Consider the following 23,796-nt stretch of genomic DNA (forward strand, 5'->3'; position numbering starts at 1 on the left):
ATTAGCATGTGATGTGACAGCACTTCTCATCTCTCTAAAACCTTAGGGGATTTAAAAAAAAATGCATTTCCTGAAATTTAACTTCAGGAGAACTGGATCTAACTACACAAAAGAGTATTCACCTAATATTCATTAAAAAAGATTTGGGGGATCCCTGGGTGGCGCAGCGGTTTGGCGCCTGCCTTTGGCCCAGGGCGCGATCCTGGAGACCCCGGATCGAATCCCACGTCAGGCTCCCGGTGCATGGAGCCTGCTTCTCCCTCTGCCTATGTCTCTGCCTCTCTCTCTCTCTCTCTATGTGACTATCATAAATAAATAAAATTAAAAAAAAAAAAAAAGATTTGGATGCACAGTTCAACATACAGAACAATCTAAAGCCATTTTGATAAAGTATTCTGTGTAGCCCCTGAGCAATTTAACTATATTTCCTCCAAGTAAAAAACAGAAATAGCTTTGTCCCTCTTCTCAAGGGAAATTCAGAAAGAAATAAGTAAAAAGCATTTTTTGGGAAAAGAAACATTTTTCATCATATAAATGTAAACTCTCTTTTCTTTGTTGAAATCAGAGGTTTTGGTTTGGTTTGTTTTACTAATTAAAGTTCCATAACATACTTTGTTTCCAAAGAGTCTTCATCTGAAAGCAAGGGGTTCACATTCTGGCCAATTTGTTTAAAGCCATTAGCTGATTCAGCAATCCACGAGTATCCCTGATGATTAACAGCTTCGATTCTTTAGATAAAAATTATTCTTCCTATTTCTATTATTGGTACTGTAGGTACAACTAATTGCTAACTCTCAATGGACATCTTTGATGACATTTCCCTAATCAAGTGGGATACTTACTTGTGGTATTTTATATGAATAAGGACTTAACAAATGACAATATTACAATATTAACCTTTAAAAAAAATCTTTCAGGGCGCCTGGGTAGCTCAGTCGGTTAAGCGTCTGCCTTCAGCTCAGGTCATGATCCCAAGGATCCTGGGATGGAGTTCCACATCAGGTTCCCTGCTCAACGGGGAGTCTGCTTCTATGCCCCTCCCCTGGCTTATGTTCTCTCTTTCTCTCAAATAAATAAATAAAATCTTTAAAAAAAAAAACTATGTTTCCGGGCAGCCCCGGTGGCTTGGCAGTTTAGCGCCGCCTTCAGCCCGGGGCATGATCCTGGAGACCTGGGATCGAGTCCCATGTCGGGCTCCCTGCATGGAGCCTGCCTCTCCCTCTGCCTGTGCCTGTGCCTCTCTCTCTCTGTCTCTCCTGAATAAATAAATAAATATTTAAAAACAAAACAAAACAAAACTATATTTCCATTAATAACCAAGTTTAAAAAACAATGGAGTAAAATGAATCAACAACAGTTCAAATGAAAAGCAGACTCTTGAAGGCACATTGCCTAGGCTGTATGACTTGAAGCAAGTTATTTAGCTGTACCTCAGTTTCCCCACTAATTAATATTTGTAAGTACTTAAAATAGCACCAAGTAAATGCTATTTAAGTATTTGCTAAGTAAGAGAAAGTTTTGAGCTGGTTAAGAGAGCTAACTTTTTCAGCCTCAGATAATAAAATAAATTCTCAGCATGGAGTAGTGGCAGATAATAGATTCAGCCCATGAATGAATACCTTGTGTCAAAATCTGCAAGGCTTGTTTCTTTGGTATACACCTAGTAACAAATTCTTCCACCCCAGTATACTAGTAAAAACAGTTTACAGATCTTATTACCTCACCTCCTGTCTGAAGACCAACCTCACAGATTTCCTGTTTCATCACTTCATGCCCATTATCTCAAGATCCCTCTCTCTGAGAGAGAAGTGGTAAAAACAGATCATTCTAGAACATTTTGTAAATTTATTTAACCAAAGAAGTCTTTTTTTAATGGAATATCTACACACACATAACAATTGGGAAAATTCTGTTCAAAAACATAAAAATGCTATACCAGTATCATTGTCTATATGTAAAATTTCCAGGTTGTCCTGATGATTTTTCTACAGGTTTCACCAAATGTAAAATCACATACCTATGTCAATCCAACACACCTTTATCCTTTCATCTTCAGGATTAAAAACATATAGTTTTGGGTGTGTTTTTTTTAAGATTTTATTTATTCATGAGACACACACAGAGAGAGAAAGAGGGGCGGGGGGGGGACAGAGACACAGGAAGAGGGAGGAGAAGCAGACTCCATGAAGGGAGCCCAATGCAGGACTTGATCCCAGAACTCCAGGATCTCGGCCTGAGCTGAAGGCCAATGCTCAACCATTGAGCCACCCAGGCATCCCCAAAACATACGGTTTTTACTGCTGTCACAGTAGTCACCATGCCTGAATTCTTTTCTTTAATTTACCATTAGTGTTGAAGACTTCTCCAACACTTGCCCACAATAAGAACTCACATGAGGAATAAAACAGACTTTTACCAAATAGATTCTACCCTTCATCCATATGATAAATTTTATAGTTATGATCACATCTATCTAAATACAAAATAATTCATTAACTTCGTTGATACACTATGGAGATGTTCAAAATTAAAAGAGTAAAGAGAAGGGAGAAAAGGATGATAATAGTTTTGGTGACTATGCATATTTTTACTGTATACAGTTGCTGTCAAAACAGAGGCAAAATAATAATGCCTTCTCCACACCTCTTTTCCACAACCAATAAGTAAAAGCTACAGTCTGTTTCTAATTAAAAAGATAAATTTTAGGCATTATATTAGGTAACCTCTACATTCAATTAATCAAGTAGCTATGACATAAAAAGCGTTATGTCTAAAGAGGAGTATATTAATGTATATACCACAGAGTTAATGTGGTCTCTACCCTCTAGGAGCTAGGGATCCTATCATTTAAATATGAAGAATACTGAATTAAAGGCGGAGGGAAGCGGGAGGACTAGAAAAAGGGGGAAATGTGAAATTCTTTCCTAAATACAAATAGTTACAAATTAAGACACATATGCTATATTAAATGCCAATCTTACACAGAATTCAATCTACCCCTCCCTTAACTTCTAAAATTTGTCAGATATTAAGAACTTATTAAAATTTGTAGGCTCAGGCCTCTGTAAGAGGAAGGCCTAGAATGTCGGATTTATCCCTGAAATTTATGGTAAGCACAAGCAACCTATAACACTGCTATAATATTATAGAAATATAATAATATAGCAATTCAGGTAGATTGTGGGTTATATTACGCTCCCAATTTATAATTACGTGCAGTGAAATCTGATATGACAGAAAATATCCTAATAGCTATACTTCACTAGATTTCCAAAAAAACCTCAGCTCTATAAAATCACGAAGTACTTTGTACCTCATCTTTCACCCTTACATCAATTAACTCCAGGAAAGCCAATGGTCGGGTATACCATCCACCTTTTTGCAAAAGGAAGCCCAGACAAAAGATGATATAATCACTGGATCCACTAATGAAGAATTCTCTTCTACCACTCAGTGCCAAAATCGAAAGTATGTGTCTTAGACGTTTTAATCATCTATTATAATTACTCAAGAATATTGGAAGTGGGCTGAAAGCTGGAGATTTTCTTTCATAACATGCACTAACGACCAAACATTCTAGAGCTGCTAAGAAATTTAACCAGTATCTTCACATTACCTGTAATACAATTTTTAAAAGTCTTCATTTTAAACAGTGAAATATTCATAAAAAATAAATTTGATTTAGGTGATGAAAAGGGAGAATTTCATGGTATGTGAATGGTTTCTCAGTAAAATATATCGTCCATAGAGGTGGGAAAAGTAAATGCTCCAGTACGTCTTCCTATTGTTAACCATACCTTCAGATCTCTGCAGATGCAAGGGGCCCAGTTCACAGAGTAAATTCCTAGATTCCATTATACGGCACTTCAACTTTTTTTTTTTTTTTTTTTTAACTAATCATCAGATCTCTTTAGCTACTTACTCTGGCTTTTCCATTCCCTCCTCGTTAGCACCTCCAATAGGACAAACCAAAAAGGAGAGAAGACAGTTGCATTTCCCCCCCCAAGTAAGGTTTGGTGAAGGCGAAGCACCAAATCCACCGTCTAAAACGCGGCCTCCAAATCAACTGTGGGTTTCGCAAGTTCGTGCAATTCTTTAGGAACTGAGGCACTAAACGGGATATGTTTTTGAGGTTTGAAAAAAGACGATAATGGTTTCTTCCTGATTCTCCTGAGGCTTAACATTCTAAGAAAAGAAGATGGCTCATTCTTCAGGGCTTGCTTTTCTCTACCGGGACAATAGATTACTGTAGAGATTCTCGGCTCTACTGGGTGTGGAACAGCTTCCCATCCAGATCCACCAACAAACCTCGCGTCTTGAGAAACCAACTGTCGCCCGGGAACCAGACCCTTGAATGAAGCCCCCTTCTCCTTCCGAATGGCTGTTTGCTCCCTTACCAATACCCACGCGCCCTTAGTCGGGGTCTCCGCCCGTGCATCGCCTTCTCCTGGTCTGCCGGCTCCGCTGCGAGTCCCACTCGCGGCCAACCGTGCGCCGAGCCGAGTCCGGGAGACCGGCCCGGCCCGCACAGGGCCACGGGGAAGCGTCTCCCCGCGAGGACGCGGCCCGCCAGTGTCTGGTTTCGCATTTTGAATCCCGAGTAGGAAGTGAGACGGCGCCCGCTCAGTTCCGGGAGTCGCGGCGTCCGCGGCGCCGTCCGGAACCGGCCCGGGCCGCGGCGGCCCCCGCGCAACAAGTGACCCGAGCGCGCCTCGGTCCCCGCGGCCCGCGCCCCCGCGCGCCCCCCCGCGCCCCCGCCCCGCCCCGCCGACTTACGATTTCCGAGCGGCCGTCGCGGCAGGCGTTCTGGAAGCGCGCCTGGCGCTCCTCGTGGGGCCGGTCCCTGAAGCCCGTGTACTTAATCTGCAAGGCAGAGACGGCCCGCAATCAGAAGCCAAATCCGCGGCGCCGCCTGCGCGCCCGCCCACCCCGCGCCGCGCAGATAAGGGCAAGCGGAGTCAGCGCGCGGGCGGGCGGCTGCCGGCGAGATTGCCTCTCGGCGGGGTTGCCCGCGGCCGCGCCGCCCAAACTTTTCTCCGCCCGGGCCCACTCGGCGCGCGCCGCGGCCTCGGCGCCGCCCGCCTGCCTCACCTCGCATTCGCGGCTCAGCTTCCTGAAGAACTCCTCGTTCTCGAACTTGCTTCTCTGGTCAGGCACGACGCGCGGCATCTTCCCGCCCTGAGGCCGCGCCGGCCGGCCGGGCTCGGGGCTTGCGCGGCACCCGCGGGCCGGCTCCGCGCTGACCGACTGACCGCCCTCCCGCGGCGCCCTGACTCCGGCTTCCCTTTGTTTCAGGCGCCCGCCCGTGTGGGCTCCCGCTCCCGGGAGTCTGAGGTGTCGCCGCCCGCTCGAGCCCAGCCCACGCCGCCGCCGCCGCCGCCGCCGCCGCCTCAGCCGTTGCTTACAGCCCGCGCGAACCCAGCACTCGCCGCCCCCGGCCGCCGCCGCCGCCACTTCCTCTCGCCGCCCACCTCGCAAGCCCGCCCGTCCGCCCCGCCCCGGCCGGCCCCACCCCTCCTCCTCCTCCTCCTCCTCCTCGCGCGCCCGCCCGCCCCAAACTCAGGCAAACAAAACGTACCATTCACAACTCTGCGATCCGCGCCGCGCATGCGCCGCCCGCCGGCTTGCGGGGCGGCCCGGGTGCCGCGAGCCGGGGCTCCTCCCGCGGCGCGGCCCTCTCTGCCCTGTGGGCCCGCGGGCCGCTGCGCGTGGAACAGCCCTGCGGGCCTCTGCCGGGGCCGTGGGGATGGGGAGCGGGCCGCGCAGGCCCTTTCTGGCGACGGCGTGGAACTTTGGGGCTCCTCAGCTGCCCGAGGTGACCCCAGATTGTCACCGGAACGTGAGGAAACTTAAGTCCTTGGGGACTTTGCGTCCCTAAGCCGACCGGGAGCGATGTAAGCCGCTCCCATCAAAGACTATAAAGGTGGTAACAGACCACAGAATCCACCGGAATCCGCATCGTGGCGGAAAGCTCAGAGCTGTTGGAAGTCAGACTGGCCTTGGCTGGGATCTCAGCTGCTTACACAAGCCTTACACAAGCCCTGAACGCTAAGCCTCAGTTTGCCTACTTGCAAAATGCAGACACAAGCTCTCAGGATTAGCGTGGGAGTTTTTATGTCGGTCTCACACATAACGAGCACCCAATAAACGTAAGCCTCTCAAGAAGAAAAGCTGAATTATATGTAAACCTAATGGCCGTTCGTGTATTTACCCAAATGTGCCATCAAACCCTACAAAAACCATCCACAAACTTTAGGGAAGTCATTTAGCCCAAGCTGGAGAGAATCTGACATGGGATCTACAGCAGAGGTTGACTCAAAGTTGACCCTCAATAAATTCTGATCCTTAAAATTCCAGCTTGTCAAAGACCGTGCAAAGGTGGGGAGTCCCGGCCAACTCTGATTGACAGTAGCTGGCCATATGGCAAAGGATTGTGAAGATACAACTCACAGGAATTAGCGCGGAGGGCAATTGGCAATGTCAGCCCGAATGCAGGGTTTGGCAGAGCTTCCTACCCCTGCCTAGTCCAATCTCAGTTTTGCAGATATGGAACTGAACTAGGGTGACCAACTGTCTGGTGGTGTTCCAGAGACTATCCTGCTTTTAACATTGATAGTCCCATGTCCTGGGAAACCACTCAGTCCCTGGCAAACTGAGATGGTTGGTCACCCTAACTGAGGTCCAGAGACAGATCAATTACCCAAGATCAGGGAGGGAGTTTTCAGCAAAGTCACAACTGTAGGCTGGTGGTTTTAACAAACACTTGCTGAATAGCAAACATAGAATTGACTCTCTCTGAAAGCACGCTTCCCTGGCCCATATCATTAATGTATGAGTGTGCACCAATCGAAAGGGTATAGATACAGATGTCACCAAGCACTACCAGTGGGCCTCCATCTAAGAATCCTCCCTCAGGTCTCTTTCAATTGCAAGTGATAGAAACCCAATTCAAGGCAACTTAAAGGTAGAAAGAGGCCCATTTTATTTTAAGTAAATAAATCACACAGAGGGAGACATAGTCTCTTTTTCTTTTCTATTTCTCCATTTCTTCTCACTGCTTAACTTTCTCAAGCTCTCTTCATTGACATTCATTTCCTGGCAAAGGATGGGAGCAGCTACTTCTCCATCTCTGAGTTATGACGTTTCTGCAAAGGACTTCTATTGGCCCAGTTTGGGTCACATACTCTCCCCTCTATCAAATCACCATGTCCAGGCTGATACGGAGACATTGGCCAGCTTCTGTCACATGCTTTCCCATCAGGGATTGGGGGACCTGGGATGGGCAACCTCAGATAGAACCTGATGGGCTATAAGAGGGGAAGGGACGCCTGGGTGGCTCAGCAGTTAAATGTCTGCCTTTGGCTCAGGGCATGATCCTGGGGTTTGGGATCGAGTCCCACATCAGGCTCTCTGCAAGGAGCCGGCTTCTCTCTCTGCCTCTCTCTCTCTCTCTTTCTCTCTCTGTCTCATGAATAAATAAATAAATAAATAAGGGATCCCTGGGTGGCGCAGCGGTTTAGCGCCTGCCTTTGGCCCAGGGCGCGATCCTGGAGATCCGGGATCAAATCCCACGTCAGGCTTCCGGTGCATGGAGCCTGCTTCTCTCTCTGCCTGTGTCTCTGCCTCTCTCTCTCTCTCACTGTGTGCTTATCATAAATAAATAAAAATTAAAAATAAATAAATAAATAAATAAAATCTTTTAAAAAATAAAATAAAAGAGGGGAAGAGCAGTTTCTCCAAAAGGGAGGAATGAGAATGCATCATGGGCCCACTGAACCGTTTGTATCAGCTACATCTGGCAAAAGATACCATTTTTTATTTTGGTAAAAATGGTTCTGATGAAACTGGACAGGGAGCTCTAAATCAGTGCAGGCAAAGTGCAGACAAAATCAGCCTTAAGAATCTGCAACTTCTGTTGAAAGGTGGGTGAAGCAGTATTCACCAAGGAACAGAAGTTTACATCCATCTGCTGCCTCTACTTTAAGTCTTCCCAGTCCAGCTAAGTCCTTTGGACACGAGGACAATGCACCCATTGTCTAAATGAGAGGAAAAGGATGACTTTGCTCCCAGTCAACGGGACTGTCTGAAGGCCACCAGTCAGAGGAGCAGAGTTCCTGGTGTTAGCCTCTATGGTAGGAAGAGAGTATATCCCATGTCATACCAATTGGCACCATCATATTCTGCTTAGGTAGACAGACATTAGTATAAAATTTTCCATTTCTGTCCCTAAAAAATGATCCACAAGGCAGCACTCTCATGGCACAGGGGGTCCGGGTAGGGCTCATGGACCTGTAACTGATCTTGGTGGAGGGGTGGGCATACAGAGTAGGGCAGAGTACATGAATTGTCAGCCTCATGGGGGTGGGGAATGATCTGACTGCCAGGCAGATCCCGAACAGCAGCACCACAGACAGCCTTTGGCAACTCCAGGCCACAGGATAACCCACTCGGCATTGTCTGGCGTCCAACCAGCCAGGACGACTGGGAAACTAGCCGCAGGCTGGAGGAGGCCATCTCCTCGGCTGACCTCTGTGTGCCTTTTTTTGTTGTGAAAAATTTTTTCACTTATTTTTAAATAGATGAAAATTAATAAAGGAAAATTTCACTCATGTCAGGTATATTTAACTCTGTGTTTCTGTCCAGCTGGATATGGATTGGTCCAGGCACCACCCCATGGAGGCGTTTGCTGAGAGCCAGCTCTAGTAGGGTTGGCCCATAGATGAAAGCCTGTGGGTATCTGTTCTTTGCCTAGAAACACCCTTCTCACTCCCCAAACCTGGGTGAATTCTCTCTCAAGCCCTACTAACTGGAGTCTTCCTTTCCTAGAGATTCAGCCAACCTACGGCCTCTTCTTCCCTGTCTTCCTGGATGAGCAGCTGCTCCTATAGGACTCCCCAACCAATCTTAAATGGGTGGGCAGAGAATACACAGTAACACTGAGTATGGGATGGGAACCCTCAATTGTTCATCTCAACTGTGAAGCTGTGAGCGGGGTACTTTTAGGTCCCTTCTCTCAGTTAATTCAGAGAACCACCTTCTCAGATAAGTTTTCTTGTCCTAATCTGACAGATGAGGAAATTCAGACTCTGAAACAGTAAATCAGTGAGCATAGGACAGTGACAAGACTTGGACTCATTAGAGATGACAAAATGGCATTGGAGTATATATCATTTTCCTTCACTCCTCAGCATAACTCTGCAAGTTTGGTATTACTGACCCTCTTTTACAGATGAAGGATCTGAAGCACAGAGGGGCTGGCAATCCCAGGGTTGTGCTCTTAAACTATTCCACCGTAAGGCATCCACTGGTGGAGCGACCAGAAGCCCTGCTCATTTCTCTAGCTCAACTGTGAGCTGGTAGACAGTTGCAACTGGGGTCATTCCTCCTGGAGCACCCTACATGCTCCCAAAGTGTACCCAACAGGTTGGATGAAGGTGTCCTCTTATGGGCCTTGGGGGAGGTGTGTTCCTTGCACTTGATAGTTGTGCATTCCTGTCCCCTGAGCCCAACTGTTCGTCCTTCCTTGGCTTGGAAGGTCAAGGCCTAGACATCCTGCCTCCTTAAGTCCAGCAGAAAGGATGGCTTTGTCCAGGTCTGGTGTCAGCAGCTCCCCACATCTGCCTCTCATCATAGAAAGGGTGAGGTCTTCCCAGGTCCCTGAGCCTCTAGTGCATTTTTTTTCCCCTAAGGAAACAGTTTCCCTTCAGTTACTGAGGAAATATTGTACCATCTTGAAGCTGAAATAGGATCTGGAACCACAAATAAGACTTGATGGGGGTGGGGGAGAAGGGAAATTAATGGCTGGCACAGCTTCTAAAGCCCCAGCTTTACCTAGTTTCTAGTTTGGGGATGGAGATGGGCCTAAGTCCAGGATGAGGGTGTCATCTGCCTAAATGATGTAGTTTCCTGGGCCCTAAAGAATCCTTTTTTTGAGATATAATTTATCAGGCACCTGGGTGGCCCAGTGGTTCAGCGTCAGCCTTTGGCTCAGGTAGTGATCCTGGGGTCCTGGGATGGAGTTTTGCATCAGGCTCTCTGTAGGGAGCCTGCTTCTCCCTCGGCCTATGTCTCTACTGCAATCTCTGTGTCTCTCATGAATAAATAAATAAAAATCTTAAAAAGAGAGAGAGGAGAGAGAGAGAGGGAGAGAGAGAGAGAGAGAGAGAGAGATATCATTTATCTATAACATAAAACTCACTCCTAAGCCCTTAAGAATTTCCCCTCCCAGGAGGTTTTCCCTCTTCTTAGCTCCATTGCCACCCTCCCCCACCAGCTCAGCCATCCCGGAGGGAAAGGAAAACTGAGAGGAGCAAGTTTCCCTAGAATAGCATTTCTTCAGTGTTGGGATCAATAAACCCGTTTGCTTAAAAGGAACCAGATGATTTCATCCCTGTAATTACAAGTTTGACGTTTGCAAATCTTGCCCAGGCTCCAAACGAGCTGAGCCTCTTTGTCATGGGAGGCTGTTAGGGGAGGTGGAGGGATTTGTCTGGGTGCCTGGGGATCGGGACTGAGCCTCGTGTACTGGGAAGAGGGCCAGACTGGGGTCAGGAGGCCTGGCTGACCAGTCTTCGAGGGCTATTTGGGCCTGCTCCCCTTCTCTTCCCCTGCTCTCCAAGTTTCTGGCCAGGGATGGGAAGCCGCCTAGACTAGGGAAGTAGAGAATGGCAGTGGTGAGCTCTAACCGCACTGCCCTCCCCCCCCCAGCCCCGCCCCCCCCCTCGCTTGGGATTTGCCTATGGCAGGAAGGCTAGGGCCCTCAGCCCTGCATTCCTGACTTCCTTTCCTTTCTAATCCTATCTCCCATTGGCATACTGCAATCCAGACATTCTGACCTGGTTACATTTCCACATGCCTCAGTGCCTTTGCTCTAACTCTACCTTCTGTCTAGCATGACTTTCTCACCTGTGTCTGCTGTGAAAACTCACACTTTACCTTTAAGTATAAGTTCAGGGGCCTTTGATTGTCCTCCATAGACTGACTCCTCCACAGTGTCCCTCACTCTTATTTGAGTCCATATGACCATATGATGATGCATCTGGGAGATGGTCAGCACACCTAGGACATAGCAGCACCCTGGGAGGATTTGGCTTCCCACTAATTTGTGTTCATTTTACTACTGTGCAGGCTTCATTTGAGTGTCTCTCACCTCACCCTTACAGTTTTAAACATTATTTAAAACTTGCACATTTTCTTTTAAAGATTTTATCCATTTATTTGACAGAAAGAGAGATAGCACAAGTAGGGGGAGCAGCAGGCAGAGGGAGAGGGAGAAGCAAGCTTCCCTCAGGGCAGGGAGCCCAAAGCCAGGCTCCATCCCAGGACCATAGGATCATGACCTGAGCCAAAGGCTGCTGTTTAACTGACTGAGCCATCCAGGTGCCCCAAAACTTGCACATATTTTTGTAGAAAATTTAGGAAATATAGAGAAAGAAGAGAGACTCACCACTTCAGAACAATTATTGCCATATTTAAGTATATTTTCGGGAACCCTGGGTGGCGCAGCGGTTTGGCGCCTGCCTTTGGCCCAGGGTGCGATCCTGGAGACCCGGGATCGAATCCCACGTCGGGCTCCTGGTGCATGGAGCCTGCTTCTCCCTCTGCCTGTGTCTCTGCCTCTCTCTCTCTCTGTGTGACTATCATAAATAAATAAAATTAAAAAAAATAATAATAAGTATATTTTCTTTGGCCTTTCTCCATCTACATTTCTTCACATAGTTGTGATGTTCTATAGGATACTTTCAAATGCTCTGTTATCACCTAACCTTATGGCATAAGGATTTTCCCATATAATCATATAAAACTCCTAATGACATCCTGGCTGATCTCTTCTTGTTGGGCATTTATTCAGGCTATTTCCTATTATCCACTGTTATAAAATAGGTTTCTGTGAACATCATGATGCTTAAGGATTTTTAAAAAACATTTTGGATAACGTTTTTAGGGTCGAGTTCCAGAAGTAGAACCACTGTGTCAAACAGTATGGGCATTTTAAGTTTCCTGATATCTGTTGCCAAATTTCTCTTTTGCACTGACTCTTCTCTCTTCTTGAGTCTTAAAAATCCTTCCTCCCCCATTTCTCTTCTCAGTGTCTCAGACACAGGAAATGCCAACCAAGAATAAACCAAGACCTGCAGATCAAGATCAATGGATCAATAAAGGAGGTTGAATAATTCAACATTCACTTCTGGCTCATTATCGACTCTTGAATCCAAACGCTTCCTCTCTTACCTTCTCTGCTTTTGTCTCTATGCTGATGATGCCTTGACACCATGCCCTATTCTTGGATTCTTCCCCAAATTTTTCAAGCTCTAAACCATCCTGGCAGGCAGGGTTTCCCATCATGCCATAATAGTGTCTTGCAAATAGGCAGACAGAATTACTAGCCCACAGCCTCCTCACCAGCCTGCCTTCCCTCTAGGAACACAAGAGGGACAATTAATAAAGCAGACAATAATTCTCTTCTTTTAGATGATACTTCTGAGCGAATGGGCAAGGAGTTTGGCTTCAGACTGTTATTGTCCTAGCTAACTTGTTCTGTCTAGCTTGCTTCTTTCCTCTTTCTTAGCCAGGTAAGTTCATGCTCTTTCATTAAACATGGGGTCAGGGGTGCCTGGGTGGCTCAGTTGGTTAAGCATCTGCCTTCGGCTCAGGTCATGATATCAGAGGCCTGGGATTAAGTCCTTCATTGAGCTCCCTGCTCAGTCGAGAGTCTTGCTTCTCCCTCTACCCCCTGCTTGTGCGCTCTCTCTCTCTCATACCCCGCCCCCCATGAATAAAATCTTTTTTAAAAAATAAAGGCCTTTTTAAAATTTGTTTTGGAAAAGACATGAGCCATTTGGAAGCAACAGTGGTTGTCTCATATGAGTTGAAATCCATCATTGTAAAATATGGACACTATATAACATTTGCTTTAGTAAAAGTAAATTTCCAAATATTGGCTCATTGGACTTCCCCAAACTCCTTCAAGGTAAAGCGGAAAGGAATTATTGTCCTATTTGCAGCTCAGAAAATTGGGTCTCAGAACAACTGACTGTCTCACTTAAGGGCATATGGCCAGAGAGAGATCCCAGAAGAGCAAAGTTGTCCTGAAGCTGAAGAAATTCGGTCTCTTTATTCTTTGTTAGAGTAACCTTACGTCAGAGAGCTTTTGTGACTTGCATAAGATCCCGTGAGCACCCCGGGTGGCTCAGTGGTTTAGCGCCACCTTCGGGCCAGGGCATGATCCCGGAGACGGGGGATCCAGTCCCATGTCCGGCTCCGTGCATGGAGCCTGCTTGTGTCTCTGCCTCTCTGTGTCGCTCATGAATAAATAAATAAAACCTTAAAAAAAAAAAAAGATCCCAGAGCTAGCTGGTTACTTGGTTTTTTAATCTATAAATTGAGGACAAAGACATCTACTTGTATTTGTCAGGACTGTTTTGATTTCAAATGACAGAAACCCAATTAAAGTTGGCTTACAAAGGGGCTCCTGGGTGGTACAGTAAGTTAAGCATCTGACCCTGGTTTTTGGATCAGGTTATGATTTCAAAACCAGGTTGTGGGACTGAGCCCCATGTCAGGCTCTGCACTTAGCGGGGAGTCTGCTTGGATTTTTCTCTCCCTCTCCCCTACCTTCCCTCCCTCAATCAATCAATCAATCAATCAATCTTTTTTAAAAGTTGGCTTACACAAAAAAAGGGAATGTATTAGCTCATTTAACTGAAAACTTCGGTTGTATAAATGACTTCAGTCATGGCCGGATTCAGATCTTCAAGCACTGGTACCAGAAATCTGTCTGTCTGTGTCTCTGTCTCTCTTGGTCTCTTGGTTCTGTTTTTCTGTTTTAGTTTTATTCACATGCTGATTTACCCTCCAATGGTGAGGACTGCTCTTTCCTGATATCCCCACAAAAATCTTGCATTGACTTTAATAGGCTTTAATAGTTTGGGTTACCTGCTCATCCCTGAACTGTGGACATTTAATTGCTGTCAAGAGGGTAATATCACAGGAAAAGGAATAGACGTATTGGGCAAGCAAAAACACCAGATGGTACCTGGGTTAGTGCCTGGGACAAAGTAACAAGCTCTCAAATAATGGTGGCTATGACAGTCTTAAAGTTCCCTTCAGGCTCTGGAATTCTAGGATTTTTACAACTGTACACTTTGATATAAATCCAACTATAAATGTTGGCAGTCAAGGCAAGCCCTGGAAAACAATTTGAGTTCATACAAGGTCTAGTTAAAATACCATAAAATTAGCTGATAAGGGGCCTGAAAAGGAGCACATGGTCTCCTATAGCAGAGGGTAGCTGCTCGTGGCTTGGCTCCTTTTGTAGCTGAGCCAGGGGAAGGGCGATGACAGGAGCGGGGCATGGCCCTGGAAGGGATTCCCTGAGGCTCTGGAGGCTGCTGCGTCCTTAGCTCTTTTAAAGGATCTTGCTTCTTTTAGCATCAAATGACTGGACCAGCTCTGGGAACTGAAGCTGCCGAGGATTGGCTGGGGAGTCCATTGGGCTGCAAACACTGCCCAATGTGGATGCTTTGGTTAGGTGGTGACCAAACAATCACCAATCAGAGGCATGTGTAGTGTAAGGGTATGTAGTCAGAGGAGGCAGGGCTGGAGCTCAGGTTCCAGTCCCGCTCTCATTCACATTGTAAACCAGGTAAGTGGTGCCCCCTGGAGGTGCATGCTGCAATAGCTCTTCTGTCTGCCCTACCTGGGCACTGTGGGAGGGTCACCTGTGCTACCGGGACAATGTGTTCTGGCTGTTTCCCCGCTGCTCACATTAGACGCCCACTGCCAAGGGACGTTTGGGTATGTTTGCATCATCTCTCTTTGAAAAAACTATTCTTTTGCCAGATGTGCTGAGTATGTATTGTAGATGTACTGGTTCCCTAGAAGCTAGATAGTCAGGATTTCTCCTGGCAGGACGGATCAGAGAGGCCAACTGAATGTCTGAGGTCACATGGGAGAGGGAACATTTGTATTAAAACTCAAGATCCTTGTCTGTCCGTGGCCTTCCTAGCACAGCAGAATTCCATGTTTTGGGAGTAGCAAACTGATGGTGGTGCTCCTGGCAGGTGCTGAGTGGGCCCCAGCAACAGAGCCAGAGTTTTAGAGTCTTGGGTCAGGAGTCTCTGGAAGGATGTGGGGTCTACAGTCATTTCTCCAGGCCAGAAGAACCGCTCCTTAGTTAAGAGACATAAATCAGCCACAGGCGCCTCCACCAGTTTTTTGATGAATTTTTCTGCCACTGATGCTAATTTCCTGAAAGGCTTTTCCTCCACCTTCAGGCTACAGTAGATCCATAATGATCATGCAGTGGCGTGAGGTCACTAGCATGCTCTTCCACCAGCACCTGTGGGTAAAACAGCTGGGAGTAGATGAGTTCTGGCCCACAGCTGGAGGGGCCTGGGGCTGGAGTAGTGTCCTGCTGGGATGGTTTCCAGATGCACAGATGAGGAGAACCAGGCCCAGAGAGGCAAGTGGCTTGCCTGAGGACACATACAGAAGAACAGGCCCAGACAGGAATGTTCAGTTTCCAAATTCATCCTAAAAGAGGCATGCTGAACTCTGCTCTGTGAGACCATCTGATCTTGAGTTCTTTCAGTCTTCAAATGAGTGTTTCTCCCCTTCCCATTTGCCCCATAGACCAATAGGCCCAAAGCCAAATTCTTGCAGCCATGGAATTATCATTGTGATTTTAGAGAGTCAGTAAGTAGGAAGTTAGAGTCCTGTCCTGATTAGCTTTCCATGGAGGAGAGGGGGGAGAGAAGGGACTTACTCAGCAATGCTGGACCCTGCCGATGTCCCCAACTTGGACAGTACCCCCCTTTGGGGCTCTCCCCTGGATACAGTGGGTAGGGGCTGAGTTTCCACAGGCCCTGGGAAGGGGTGATGAGTTCCCAGGCTGGGGTGAGTGGGAGAGCTCTCAGCCAGGGTGTCCCAAGGGCCATTCAGTGGGTAGGGGAGGAGGAGGGGTCAGAGCTGACCTCCTGCTTTGGTCCAGAGCTCCTTGGAACAACAGGACATGTAGGAGTCTCTAAACTTCTATCTCCCCTTCCCTCATCTGTCACCAAGTCCTGTCCATCTGCTTTAAAATGTGCTTGCTGTCTTCCATGAGGGACTCATTGTTTAGTTCTGCATTGCCCTTCCCTGGTTTCCCCAATTCTATTCTTTCCTCCTGCAGTTCCTCTGTACTCTGTAATCTCAAAGATTCTTCTGGAAGGTAAGTGTGACCAGGACATTTCCCTCTCAAGGCTTCCCAGTGCCTCAAGATAGAGTCCATGCTCCCTCCCAGACTTACGGGCCCAGTCGGTGCCCCAGCTCTGGGCCCTGTTTCCCCTCTTAGCCTTCCTGAGTGGGACACACCGACACAGAACCGCTGGGAAGGAACAGGTTAATTCTTATCTCCAGGCCTTTGCTCCTGCTGTGCCAGCTGGTTGCCATAGCTTCCCTCCTGCTCTGCCTCTATACCCTCCACTCTTTCCTACTGGTCCTTACAGATGCTCCTTCAGAAGACTTTGCTGACTTGCCACCTTACCCCAGTTAGGGCAGCATCTCCACTGTGCTCCCACAGCCTTTCCAGCTGAACCTTTCTATCACACCCTCCCCCCCTTCCAAGATCTCAGTGGCCGGGCAACCAGGATGAGAAAAAATCCCTGACCACTGCCACCATCTGAGTAACCAGGGAGTTCTCTTTTCTAGCCAGAACAGCCTTAGCGCTGCCCTGGCTCTCTGTCCATTTGCTTCTGTTTCTTGCCTCTGGGGTTGTGTCTTTGTCACTGCATCCTTTCCTCATTCAGTCCTCGTAGGTGCCAATTTCTCATTCAGTCCCCATAGGTGCCAATTTCACATGGGCACTTTCTCTCCCCACACAGTTAATGAATTTGACTCTTTTAGGAAAGTAGATGTCCTCTCCCTCGAAGGAGGTAAGTGCCCCTTCAGGGCACACAGCAGGTGGCCAGCTCCTTCTTACTGATGTGGGACCTGAGAGGGCTGGGGGCAGAGGGCACAAAGAAAAGGCCACTCTGAACCCCATGCCACTGCAGCCAGCACTGGTCAGGAGCCTGAGCACCTCTAACGCAGCTCCTTGTGGCCCTGATGCTGGAAACAGAAGACCGTGTGGCAGATCTCTTTGGCCAACCCCATTTGTGAACCCTATTCCTTACCACCCTGCCCCCCTTCTTCCTTTCTAGGAACTTCGGCCTCATCTATTGTGTCTCTGGCATAGGCTTACCTTGTCCCTCACAACAGGGTTCCAGTGTGTCCAGCTTGGGCTGGAAAGGGGTCAGTTGGGGAAGGTGTAGCCTTGAAGTGCTGGCACCTGACCCCATTGCTCTTCTTCCAGGCCTTCCTTCTTTCCTTCACCTGGTGCCTCCCTGGACCTCAGGCCTTCCACCAGGTTGGGATCCCCACCAGGCCCCTGGAGCATCTCCCTTGGCAGCCTGTGGGCTCCTGGCAGGCAGGATGGATCCCTGGCTCTGGATGTGTCCCAGAGCCCACAGGTGGCCAGTCACGGCCGGGACCCAGGGGGGAAGTGCAAGCTTCATTCATCCGTGGTGAGCGCCTGCGGTCCCGCGCCGCCCCCCAACTCCCGCCCACCTCCCTGCCGGGGGGCGCCAGGCGGCTCTCGCTTCCACCGCCGCCAGCAGGGAGGGAACCGCTCGGGGGCGCCTCCGGGGGGGCGCGGGAGCCCGAAGCCGGAGAGCCGGGGGGGCCTTGGGCAGAGCAGCCCCGCGGGAGCCCCGGTCGGCGGCCTGAGCCTGGGGCCGCTCCGCCCTGGCCGGCGCCGGGGCTCGGGCCGTCGGGGGCGCGGAGCCCTCCCGGGGACCCCCCCGCGGCGGCGGCTAGTTCCACCCCGGCGCCCTCGCGTCCCCCGGGCCCGGCCCGCGCCAGGCGACCGGATCCGTCACTGCGGCCGGCGGGAGGCGGGAGGCGGGAGGCGGGAGGCGGAGGCGCGGCCCGGGGCGCGGTCTGCGGGCGGGGGCGGGGCGGGGCGGGGCGGGGCGCTGGGGGCTGCGGCCGGGGGCCCCGCGTCGCCCGCACTAGTCGGCCGCCCTCCGCGGCCCGAGCGGGGAATTGCCGCTTGGTCGGGGCGTCGGAGGCGAGCAGGGGCGCCGCTCCCGCAGCGGGGGGGGGGGGGGGGGGGGGAGGGGCTGCTCCCCCGCTGCCGGCTCCGCGCCCGGGGGATGCCCTGGGGGGGCGGCTGGGCCTTCACGAGAGCTGCGAGCCGCTCCCTGCGGGGCGGGGCCTGGCAAGGACTTGAGGAACAACTGGGGGGGCCAGAGACTGGGGGGCAGCCAGGAAGCCGAGGTGGACACAGGTAGCCTCCTGCCTCCCTCACCCAGCGGAGCGGACAAGAAGAGGGGCGCCTTCCTGAGACGGCAGGGTGGGCCTGGGAGGCGGGGGCCAGCCCACCACCCTGACTGCCCACTGGAGTTCCTCTGGGCTCCGGTTCTGGGAGAAGGTCCTAGGGTACCCCTGGGCGTCCTTTATGAGCCTGGCATCTGCTGCAGCTTGGCTAGGCCCTGTCTGAACCCCAGCTCCTCCTCAGCTGTACTCCCTGCGATTTCGGAGATAACATCCACAGGGCAGGTGGCTCTTTGGAGAAGGTTCCTTCCCCAGACATATGAGAGAGCCTGAGGAGGGAACTGGGGGACCCTCAGAAGCAGGCCTGGACCAACCTGCAGTCAGACCTTTGGACCTCCAGGAGGTCACAGTATCCCATAAGGCCCTGAGGTAAATCAAGCCCAGCTAGTCCTGTTGAGTTCTGCACAGGTTGCCCAGGACCCCTGGGCAATGGGACTCACTCAGGGTCCCATTGAAGAGCTATTCGGTTGACTGTCCCCTGGTTAGAGGTGAGCAGGGATGTTCTGCTGCTGCCTGTCCTGCCCTGAGAGTAGAGCTGCTACCCCTCCTCTGAGGGCCATCCTCCCTCAGGGATTGCTTCAGGTCTGGATGGAGGTGGCAGGGTGAGTCAGACAGGCCTGAATCAAATTCCCACTCTGCCACTACTAGCTCATGACCTTGAGCAAGGCGTTTTATGTCTTGTATCTCAGTTTCCATATCTGTAAAATAGGAATAATAAAATCCATGACAGGGTTGTTGTAAAGATAAACAATTGCTTGAAAGGGGGCTTTGTCCCCCTCTTCCAACCATCCCTTTGCTTTTGGGGCTAGATGCTCAGGCACGGAGGATTGGATTCCCCCCTACCAGGTCTCTGCAGCTTATAGTTGTCTCAAAGAGTCCGGAACCCCTAGTAATAGAGACTAAGCAACATCATAGTTTGGAGCATAAAACCTGTGGGACGCTACACTATTGTTCATAGCAGCATTATTCACAAGAGCCAAAGGTCCATCAACAGATAAATGGATAAACAAGATATGATACATACGTACGATGGGATATTATTCAGTCTTAAGAAGGTATGAAATTCTTTTTTTAAAAAAGATTTTATTTAGAGACACCTGGGTGGCTTAGCGGTAGAGCGGTAGAGCATCTGCGTGATCCCTGAGTCCGGGGGCCGAGTCCCACATCGGGCTTCTTCATGGAGCCTGCTCTCTCTCTCTCATGAATAAATAAAATATTTTTTTAAAAGATAAATAAAAAAAAGATTTTATTTATTTATTCATGAGAGACACAGAGAGAGGCAGAGACACAGGCAGAGGGATAAGCAGGCTCCCCACGAAGAGCCCGATGTGGGACTTGATCCTGGGACTCCAGGATCACGACCTGAACCAAAGGCAGACGCTCAACCGCTGAGGAGCTAGGTGCCTGAAGATATGAAATTCTGAAACATGCTACAACATGGATGCATTCTGAAGACACTATGCTAAGCAAAATAAGCCAGAAACAAAAGGACAAATATTGTATGATTCCGCTTCTATGAGGTACATGGGATAGTCAAATTCACAGGATAGAAAGTAGAATAGTGGGCACCAGGGTTTGGGGATGAGAGGAAATAGGGAGTTACTGTTTAATGGATGTAAAGTTTCAGTCTGGGATGATGAAAAAGTTCTGGAGAGGGGTGGCGGCAATGGTTACATAACAACATGAATGTACTTAATGCCACTGAACTGAACATTTAAATATAGCTAAAATGGTAAATTTTATGTTATGTATATTTTACTATGGAAAAAAAGAGAACCAACAAAAAACTAAACCAAACCAAAAAAACCTCTGTGGTACCAGCTGGGCTGTGCCAGGTCGGGTTGTAGGAGCATGGAGTGTGGATGTCCTTGAGGGGCACACTTGAGACAATGAAGAAAAAAAAAACCCAGGTGTTTTGCAACCCAGGCAAAAAGCCACAGGGCCCCCCCCCCCTTTCACTGAGTATAGCAAAGTAGGCTTAGCCCAATAAGGAGCAGGGCTCAAATCAAGATGAGGGCTTCCTCTGAGGGCTCAAATCAAGATGCCATCTGCTTCACTCAACCATTTTACAGATGGAGAAATTCAGGTCAAGTCAACATGTTTATGGAGGACCATCCCTGTGTCCAGGCTTTGGAGAGGCCTGGGGGTGTGGGGAGAAGTGAGTATGGGAGGGTGAGAAGATCCTAAGCTATCAAAGCTTCACTCCATGTAACAAATAACCTGCCCAAGGCCTCAGGCCAATGTGATGTGAACCGCACAAGGTTGAGCAGGATGGTTGGTAAATGACAAGCTAGGTGCAATGATAGGGGCAGGAGCAGTCTGGGTGGATTGTCCAAAAGAAGCAGCTTCAAGTAGACCTCGAAGAGTGGGAGGATTTGGAGAAAGAAGAGTAGGGTTTTCCCTGAAGCTGGGTAGCTGGACACAGCATAGCAGTAAAAGGACCGGGTCTAACCCAATGGAATCAGTGAGATGGAGGCATCATGCGATGTCAGGCTAAAGAGGGTAGTGCAGGGCCCCAAACAACAGGCTAAAGCTCTAGCTATGACCTGGAGATAGGAGGAAGCCTCTGCAGGTCCTACTTGGGGAAGCCAGCACATTTGTCTCAGATGTGTCCATGGCCAATCTCTCCAAGGCTTAGGTGGTGGGATAATCCCTCAAGCTCCCTCCCTGCATAACCACCCTCAAAAATGCCTCTGCTTCTCAGGTCCTTAATGCTGGTGCAGTTTCATCCAAAAGGCCAAAAGCTCTTCCTTGAGCTTCACACCCACCCTCATGGTGAAATCCATCTGCAGGGAACTTCTCCTTGTAGTGTGGCCAGTAGCACAGCTCCCCACCGTTGGGGTTTCTGCCCAGAGGAAGAAAGGATTGTTTATGCTCATCTTCACCCTGCCTCCTTCTCTTACCTTTCCTTGGTTCACCTTCCCTTTGGAAGTTGGAGACCAAGAAGTCTTTACAGAGATGATATTTAGACTTTTAAGAAAAAATAGTAGTGTGGTGGTGACTACCTTTTAAATAGAGGGAGCAGTATGTGCAAAGGGTTCGAGGTACGAAAGACCAGGGCTTTTGGAGGAAGCACAATGTAAATTTGCAGAGAAATATGGGGTGTGTAAAGAGGATGGATGTGAAGAGAAGATGACAAGATTTTCTTTCTTTTTTAAAAAAAGATTTTATGTATTTATTCATGACAGACACACAGAGAGAGGCAGAGACACCAGCAGAGGGAAAAGCAGGCACCCTGTGGGAGCCCAATGTGGGACTCGATCCCAGGACCCCAGGATCACTACATGAGGTGAAGGCAGATGCTCAACCACTGAAGGATGACAAGATTTTCATGCCAAGAGGCTAAGGACCTGGGACTTTAGCCTGGGGGCAGAGGGAAGTCATGAGGAAAGTCATGAAGAGTTTTAAGCAGGTGAGCGACTTGGTCAGATATTTCAGAAAGATTCCTTGAGTGCCATAGAGGGGATGGATAGAAAGGAGAGAGACTAGTGGAGGTGGGAAACTAGTCACAAGGCTAGCCAAAGCTCAACCCAGATGTCACCTCTGCCAGGAAGCCGCTCCTGCCCATCCAGGCCAGTTGGATGCCTCCTCTGTGCTCTCATAGTACCTTCTGCTCCCTCCAGTACAGTCTTGAATTCCAGCTCCCACTGTAGGGTTGGGCAGAAAACAGAGTATTATGATTGCCAGAGTGAATGAAGAGTGTGGTCATGGGACAGAGAGGGACACATCATAGGGACATCTAGGACCTGATGACTGGGGAAAGGTGAGGGAGAAGAGGCTAATCATGCATCTCCTCTGGGACATGCAGGGACAGATACGTGAAACAGCTAGCCAGTAGGTCCAGCACTAGGCAAGAGGACTACCCAGATATATTGGGGGACCAGACTCACCCGGTACGGGCAAAGTCGACCCAGTATGTCACCTGGAGGCTCAGCGCCTTCTCAACTAAGGAATGGCCTGGGGTCAGAATAGGATGTGACATTTGGGGGGTACCTGGGTAGCTCAGTGGTTGAGCGTCTGCCTTCTGCTCAGAGCGTGATCCTGGGGTCCCAGGATGGAGTCCCGCATCAGGTTCCCTGCAGGGAGCCTGCTTCTCCCTCTGCCTGTGTCTCTGCCTCTCTCTGTGTGTCTGTCATTAATAAATAAATAAATCTTTTTTTAAAAAAAAGGATGTGACATTTGGTATCGAACATGGGGTGCTAGCGTCCCACCTTGCTCCTTCCATGCTGGAAGGCTTTCATTTTGGGGACTATCCTAGGAACTGCTTAGCTCCTTAGAGTCAGACAATGGAGATGTGAGTCTGGACACAAAGGTGGGGAGACTAGACACCTGGGGGTGGGGTGGGGTTTGAGCACCTTTGGAGAAGGGACTCCTGAAGACGAAGTGGATCTCATCCTGATAGGCTGCTCCATCAGTGCAGGGCCTGATGATTGCACCACTGGGAGTGCGGTGCTCAAACTCATATAGGTAGGCAGGGAAGCCAGCATCCAGGAATAGGGAAACTGAGGAGAGCTGCAGGAAAAGTCTTGGGCTGGGCTTTTCATCTCCCCCACACATCCCACCCATCTGCATCAAGCGGAAAAAGCCCTTGAGCTTCAGAATCTAGGCAGCAGATTGGAGTCCTCTCTGCACTACTCACCAGTCACATGACCTGAGGCCAGTCACTCACTCCGCCTTTCTGAGCTGCAGTTCCTCATCTGCAGACCAGGGATGCTAAAACTTAATTCACAGGATTGTGGCAAGGACCACAGAAGCCTTCCTCTTCTCTGAACCTTTCCTCTCTTGGGCATTTTGGGTTCTTTGGTGTCTATGCTCTCCAGGCCCACCTTTGACCTCTCACCCACATGTTCTTCAAACCCCGTTTATTTTCTTTCATTTTTTATTTTCAAAGATTGCATTTATTTATTCATGAGAGACACACAGAGAGAAGCAGAGATATAGGCAGAGGGAGAAGCAGGCTCCCTGAGGAGAGCCTGGTGCGGAACCCGATCCCAGGACCCCGGGATCACAGCCTGAACCAAAGGCAGACACTCAACCACTGAGTCACCCAGGTGCCCCTCAAGCCCCATTTATCCTGGGCAGGATCTCCACAGTGGCCCTCAGTTTGTTCTCTCAACTAGGAAGTCTTCCCTGACCACCCCAGCCTGTCTCCTCTGGGCTGGACTCTGCCCTGCCCTCCTCTTCCACTTTTCTCTTACTTGACAGCACACTGCCTTTACTATGGCATCTTGGAATCCTACGCCAGCACAGAGGTGCAGAGAAGGTGGATGAGCAGTTGGTAAGCAGCACTAGCGGATAGAGTGTGGCCACTCTGGAGGACTCCACAAACCACTGTGGTGGTGGGCAGCCTGCAGGGTGAAGTACACCAAGGTAGCATCCCCACCTAGGTCCACCATATGGTTTCTTTTTTTTTTTCTTTGAATATGTAGATTTAACTGCTAA

The 23,796-nt window shown here is 49.2% G+C and overlaps 1 protein-coding gene across 4 annotated transcripts in view; it reads right to left on the reverse strand.

Moving 5' to 3' along the window:
• The window catches only part of CBFB (core-binding factor subunit beta), a 60,325-nt gene extending 54,864 nt beyond the window's left edge, over positions 1–5,461 (reverse strand). For 2 of the 4 annotated variants that reach the window (XM_038538728.1, XM_038538729.1), the window contains exons 1-2: positions 5,092–5,461; positions 4,777–4,863 (exon numbers count right to left, since the gene is read on the reverse strand). In XM_038538728.1, coding sequence (XP_038394656.1) covers positions 4,777–4,863; positions 5,092–5,169 — 165 coding nt within the window. In that variant the 5' untranslated portion in view covers positions 5,170–5,461. The remainder of the gene's footprint in view (positions 1–4,776; positions 4,864–5,091) is intronic. The other 2 variants (XM_038538730.1, XM_038538731.1) reach the window with 2 other exon arrangements.
• Between the last annotated feature and the right edge of the window lie 18,335 nt (positions 5,462–23,796).

Source organism: Canis lupus, chromosome 5, assembly GCF_011100685.1.
Source record: "Canis lupus familiaris isolate Mischka breed German Shepherd chromosome 5, alternate assembly UU_Cfam_GSD_1.0, whole genome shotgun sequence".
NCBI classification, from domain to species: domain Eukaryota; kingdom Metazoa; phylum Chordata; class Mammalia; order Carnivora; family Canidae; genus Canis; species Canis lupus.